Source organism: Aspergillus homomorphus (assembly GCF_003184865.1).
Source record: "Aspergillus homomorphus CBS 101889 unplaced genomic scaffold BO97scaffold_127, whole genome shotgun sequence".
NCBI classification, from domain to species: Eukaryota; Fungi; Ascomycota; class Eurotiomycetes; order Eurotiales; family Aspergillaceae; genus Aspergillus; species Aspergillus homomorphus.
The window spans coordinates 1-5,181 of NW_020292013.1; the positions used below are offsets into that span (position 1 = coordinate 1).

Genomic DNA, 5,181 nt, shown 5'->3' on the forward strand with positions numbered 1-5,181 from the left:
GTATCTGGTCGAAGGTTAGTTAAAGGGTACTGACACCCAAGGCATGGAGACGCTTACTGATCGGAGAGCACGCCGGCAAGAAGCAGGAAGCCGCCAAACGTCAAGGTATATGCGGAGATCATCCATTGCAGGTTTGTGCTGGTCACGTCGAAGTCTTTTTGGATCGAGGAGAGAGCGACGTTGGCGCTGGTCATGTACACGTTATCGAGGAATTGGGAGCCCGAGGTCACCAGCAGGATCAGCGCGCCTCGCCAGGAGGCCAGCCGACCGATCTCCGGACATCTTCCCAGGGGAGCGAGGCTCTTCTCTTCTGTGGGTGTTGCAAAGCCAGATGAGGATTCACTATTCGGTTGAGAGGACTTGGGACTCGAGAAGACAGTGAAGTGAGGGCCCTTGGCCTCCTCGTCCACGACCGGGACCTCCTGGTCCCTGTTTCGAAAAACGAGGTCGAAAATGGCCATGATGTGCTTTGGATGAAGAGATAGAGAGGAGTGCACGCTACTCGCGGGGCAATAGTTATAGGTACTAGCTTGATAAGGACTGAATTGAAAAAAAATCTGATCCTTGAGCTGCTTAAGTAAAAGAGTGGGAATGCTCGACCGATGTGCCGCCATAGAGTTTCCCGCTCATCCAGACTTGAGCTCGGTCGGTTGCCGCGCGGCCTGAGTATCAGATTTGTAGCAGCAGTCTGGCTGTTCTGCTATCAGGTTGCTAAATTATGTGATCCCCTTATTGAGCGAACAATGATCGTCGCGGTGCCATTTGCGTGATCAGTGATTCGGATGCATGCACTCATATCCGACCGAGGCCTTCATTGGATGTGTGCGACCGCAATGGGTCAATTCTACCAGTATTAGTTGCAAGGGCCAGGGCTGAGTTTTAGAAAGGACTACTGGATTGGAAAGACTAGTCATACTGTTTTTTTCGTCCATAAGGTGCCATGAACACTTTCAGTTACACGGTGGCGTCTTGATACCTAACTCCAAGGCCATGTCTTACTGACCCTAGCAAGCCGCCCCACGCATTCATGCAGGAATCACAAGGGTGAGAGGGGCAATCTGACTGGGTGGCATGAAGCTTGTCCTGCAGCAAGCTATAGCTCTATCCAGGATGATCCCGCTTGAAATTATTCCGGAATGACAGTTACTAAGATGAAAATTTCTATTTAGAATGGGGAAGCTACTGTTGCTAACCCAGCTATTGACCAGGTACCAGGAACCCTATTGCCATGGATCGCTCTAACCGCTGGAGGATCGCAGGGCAGGGACCCGTCGAATGCTTGTGATCCACGTGCGGCCCAAGGTTCGGTGGAGCGCATTTTGACGCTGGCCCGTGCATGCAGAGGCTGTTCTTCAACTTCTTTGCCGACAGTCCGGATCTGATCCTGGGTGTGGCTGTCGCTAGTCCTTTTCCAGTCATCCTCTCGAAGCACTAGGCGGACGCTGAGGGTCCCAAACTGTGGTAGCGAGGCCGAAGATGCTTGGATATGCTATGCTATTTTCCGATCGCTGACTGATTCTACGACATCATTTTAGCCAATACATCGATAGCTGAAATCAAGCTCGATCAAGACATTGCCAAGGGGACATCCCTTGGCCGCGTCATTGTCTTGACTTTCGGATGATCTTCGTTGATATTGCATGAAACATCTCAAAATTCGCAGACTTTCAGGACTGGGTGGGGCAAACCTTTTTCTGCGGGAGGCCGCCTTGGCGCCGGCCCTTTCTTCCTGTCACCATGTGAGGTCCTAATCAGTCCAGATTGGTGGTTTCGAGCAGCAGCAGCAGGTCTGATCTTTGAGCCCAAGCATTGACATCACCACTCGGAATTAGACAGGCCTGGTCTTATGTGATGGCCCTCGCTCGAGTTCTCATCATCGGCTACCGCTGTTCACAACAACCCTTCCCACCGCGTTTCAAGATGGAATGCAAGGAGCGCGGCAACCTCCCCGTCTCCTCCAAGCACTCTAGCTATGACGCACGCTGGCGACAACCAATAGTCAGACTATGAGACTGTCCAGGAATCTGGAGTTGCGTCGCGCGATAGTATGAAGTACGCAACACCGCTTCGACGCACATATTCTCCAGACGTTCTTCCAGCGGCTTGAATTATAAGTAATTATTCTCGAGACCGGTCGGTCACCTGACGTAGATCATCTCCATCGGTCCGTCGTATCGAATCATCGGGAATGAGTGGACGAGGGAAGGTGTTGCGAGATGCGGAAATATCATCGCAGCTTGTGCGCAAGGGGCTTGGCAGTTATTCAGCCACAAACGATGGCGGCCCTGTTCTCGGGAGCGGACTTGAGACTTGCCTCTGCGATGATATCATTTGGCTGGAATAGGAGACTAGACATGGAAGGTTAAGCGCCTTGACGTATCGAAATAATGTAGCCATCAGTCTCCGTCGATGTGTGCCGTCACTGGAGCCGATTGCCATGGGTAGTACTGGCAAGTAGGGCTGGCGATTATTAGAATATGCAAGCAAAACAATCCAGTAACCCTATAGATGCAATCAGGTCTGGTCTGGGATATTCAGATTACATTTTTGAGGCTAGGCTAAGGAGTAAGATCGAAGTGCAAGGCAAAGGACTATCTGAACTGTTTTCTCTCCTCCGTTCCTATCCCTGCTATTTACGACCAAGTATTTATCAGCTGCCCCCTTCAGCTGTCACCCCCCTCGGCGGCTGATAGTATGTAGAAGCTGCCACACAAGTGCATTAGGCGATTATGTATCCACCAATTTCTTGCCCATTACAGTCCACTGGGCGTTCCTCGAGATCTGGACAGTATGATAGATATCGCTGCGTGCCTTGATGGCGAAGTAGAACAAAGCTTGCCGAAGGGTGACAGACGTATCCGACCAATCAATTACATCGGAGTAGAAGAGCCCGGTGTATCGCTTACCCGCAGGAACCTCCACCTTGAGAAAGATGGTTTGGTTATAGATGGATAGGTAGCCGTGCTTGAGCCCGAGGGCGGCCATATACTCGGCTATCCAGCCTTTTACATATTAGCTTTGGCGGTCGAAAATGGCCCAGAGCACCTACCCAGCACGCGACGTAGGATTAAACCCTCTTGGTTGATGGCCATCTGAAAATCGTGGCATCTACCCAAAAGACCTTAAACTCCCCCGTCGCAATCACTTGCCCCCCGATCGTGCGCATCACCGAGTCGGGACTTTGGTATAGTCGCTCAGGGTAGCTTTGAGGTCCCCAAACCGCATGTCCATACGCTGAGAGTCAAACACGGCTCCCATTGTCTGGCCAAAATTCTGGTTCCATCGACCTTGTAGGCCATTTCCGTCCGCAGCATAAACAAACCCCGGTGTTTGTAGTAGTTGTAGTCGGGGGAAATGTTTGAGCTGCCAGAGCTGCAGGCATTGTTCCCCAGGAGTAACCTTGCCAATAACTGATAACCTCCTGCCTGAACCCAGACCCAGAGTACGAATCACCCTTGAAGTCAATTAGATAGATGGCGCTGCTTTTAGTCTTGTTGGAATCACCCAAGAGAGGTAGAGGTGTCTCCAAGCCGATGTCCCTGGGGTTTTCGGTGCTGGATTTGGTATTCTTACCTTGTTTGCGCCTCACGGAAAGGAAAATTAAGCATATATATCGAAAGGGAGAAGGTTGAAACTGCAGTGTTGATGTTAGGACCGCCCACAAAAATCATAATAGGCGAAGATCTGAGCTTTGTGCGAGAAGAGAAGAGCTTGTTGATTACGATTGCTGAGAAGGAAGGCAGACAACGAATAAGCGGAGTTGATGGCCAGATGCGGGGTTTACGTGGTCAATAAAGTCCGGGATCCCGGACTTTATTGTCTGCGTCGCGAGACGAGTCTGGTGTCGTATATGGGTATCCACTACCTACTGCCACCGCTTCTAAACTATAAGAGATCATGGGTTGAGCTGATGTTATAGGGCTCGTTCATCGTGATCGGAAGAGAAGAGGGAAGAGGGATACTGCTGTTTATGGGATCGAGGCTTCCGGCTCTGTCTTTACGTTTTGGTTGATTAGTGATGCGTCTGAGGTATTCCTCTTGTTTACTTCTACCTGAGACGGTTAGGCTAATGTGATTTGAATAGATTACTTGGAGCAAGCCATGCATTCTGCAATATCTCGAGGACAAGAACGACACTGGGGCGGAGATTGCAGTGGGGTATCTTGAGCGTATACTTCACAACGCCGCGCAGTATCAAAGTGAGAGATAACTATAAGTTAGGGGGGATGCTGTTCGCCCGGCTTCAATTGCTAGCTCCGGGGTTTTGCTTCGCTTGTTAAATACTGTCAATCTCAACTATGTTTGCGTCATTATGCATCACTGGTCGGAGCCTTCTAACTGCTTTATACGAAAACTTGAACCGAGTCGCCTGGCTTTGCTTTAAGGTTAGGACACGAGATAACATAGGATGAGCTAGTCTAAACTCTGGCTGAAGTAGATTGCTCGATTCAGGCTCCCCTGTTATTCTTTTTTAGGAGATATCTACTCAGAATCGATGGGTCCGACAATAAGCTGTAGGCATCGACCCCCGAGGCACGCAAAAGAAACCTGAGGCAGCCTGAGGCACAACCGCCGCTCAGTAGCAGCAAACCTTTACTGGCTTCCAACCCCCCGGAAATCCACCCCTTTCTGTGACGCAGAGCAAGAAAGATAATCAATCTTAGTCAACAGCGTGCAATTCAACCAAACATCAAGCAGAAGCCTTGTTGGATCGCGGCTTGATGAAGACGTTCATGTCATCGATGAAGAAAGCGAAGATGTTTTCGATCTTGCAAGGGTGAAACGGGTCCGCCAATTCGATTTCAAAGTTTCGGAAGAGCTACATTTGTCAGTCCATCTCCTTGTCAAATGGAGGCTCGTGGCGGCGTGAACCGCATGAAAGGAATGATAAGGCAATGGAGATTATCTTTACCTCAACTATGGTCTTGTAGATCTCAAACATTGCGATATGTCTGTGTGAACAACAAAGTCAGTCAGAATTCCACTTGAGATCACCAAGTGGTGGATTTGCGAGACGCACTTTCCCAGACAAGTAGTCATACCGGCCCCGAAACTCATGTCTGCTTTTTGGAAAAGTAGAAGCTGTTCGGGGGTTGCCTCCAGATACCGCTCCGGACGGAAGCGTTCCACGTCCTCGCCGTAGACCTTCTTGTTGCGGCCTAAGGCCCACATGCTGAAGCC

General features: G+C 50.2%; 3 protein-coding genes across 3 annotated transcripts; all 3 read right to left on the minus strand.

Annotated features, from left to right (window-relative positions):
* Positions 1 to 53: 53 nt before the first annotated feature.
* BO97DRAFT_430169 (uncharacterized protein) lies at positions 54 to 461 on the minus strand (the record flags this gene model as incomplete). Its single annotated transcript, XM_025697423.1, has 1 exon — positions 54 to 461. One exon carries the CDS (start codon positions 459 to 461, stop codon positions 54 to 56), a length of 408 nt encoding a protein of 135 aa, XP_025545641.1.
* A 2,151-nt stretch (positions 462 to 2,612) lies between these two features.
* BO97DRAFT_449878 (uncharacterized protein) lies at positions 2,613 to 3,318 on the minus strand. Its single transcript, XM_025698884.1, has 2 exons — positions 3,074 to 3,318; positions 2,613 to 3,002 (listed from the first exon to the last, which is right to left on the minus strand). The coding sequence occupies exons 1-2, from the start codon at positions 3,090 to 3,092 to the stop codon at positions 2,728 to 2,730; spliced, it is 294 nt and encodes a 97-aa protein (XP_025545642.1). The 5' UTR covers positions 3,093 to 3,318; the 3' UTR covers positions 2,613 to 2,727.
* Positions 3,319 to 4,485: 1,167 nt separating this feature from the next.
* BO97DRAFT_37193 (cytochrome P450) lies at positions 4,486 to 5,181 on the minus strand. Its single transcript, XM_025692843.1, has 3 exons — positions 5,021 to 5,181; positions 4,913 to 4,952; positions 4,486 to 4,819 (listed from the first exon to the last, which is right to left on the minus strand). Exons 1-3 carry the CDS (start codon positions 5,170 to 5,172, stop codon positions 4,691 to 4,693), a joined length of 321 nt encoding a protein of 106 aa, XP_025545643.1. The 5' UTR covers positions 5,173 to 5,181; the 3' UTR covers positions 4,486 to 4,690.

Excerpts from the sequence above, each read along its gene's own strand:
- BO97DRAFT_37193 (XM_025692843.1), bottom strand. The coding sequence starts at position 5,172 with ATGTGGGCCTTAGGCCGCAACAAGAAGGTCTACGGCGAGGACGTGGAA. Across the intron at positions 4,953-5,020 it reads ATGACTACTTGTCTGGGAAA|ACATATCGCAATGTTTGAGA; the intron begins GTGCGTCTCGCA and ends TTGTTCACACAG. Across the intron at positions 4,820-4,912 it reads TCTACAAGACCATAGTTGAG|CTCTTCCGAAACTTTGAAAT; the intron begins GTAAAGATAATC and ends TGACAAATGTAG.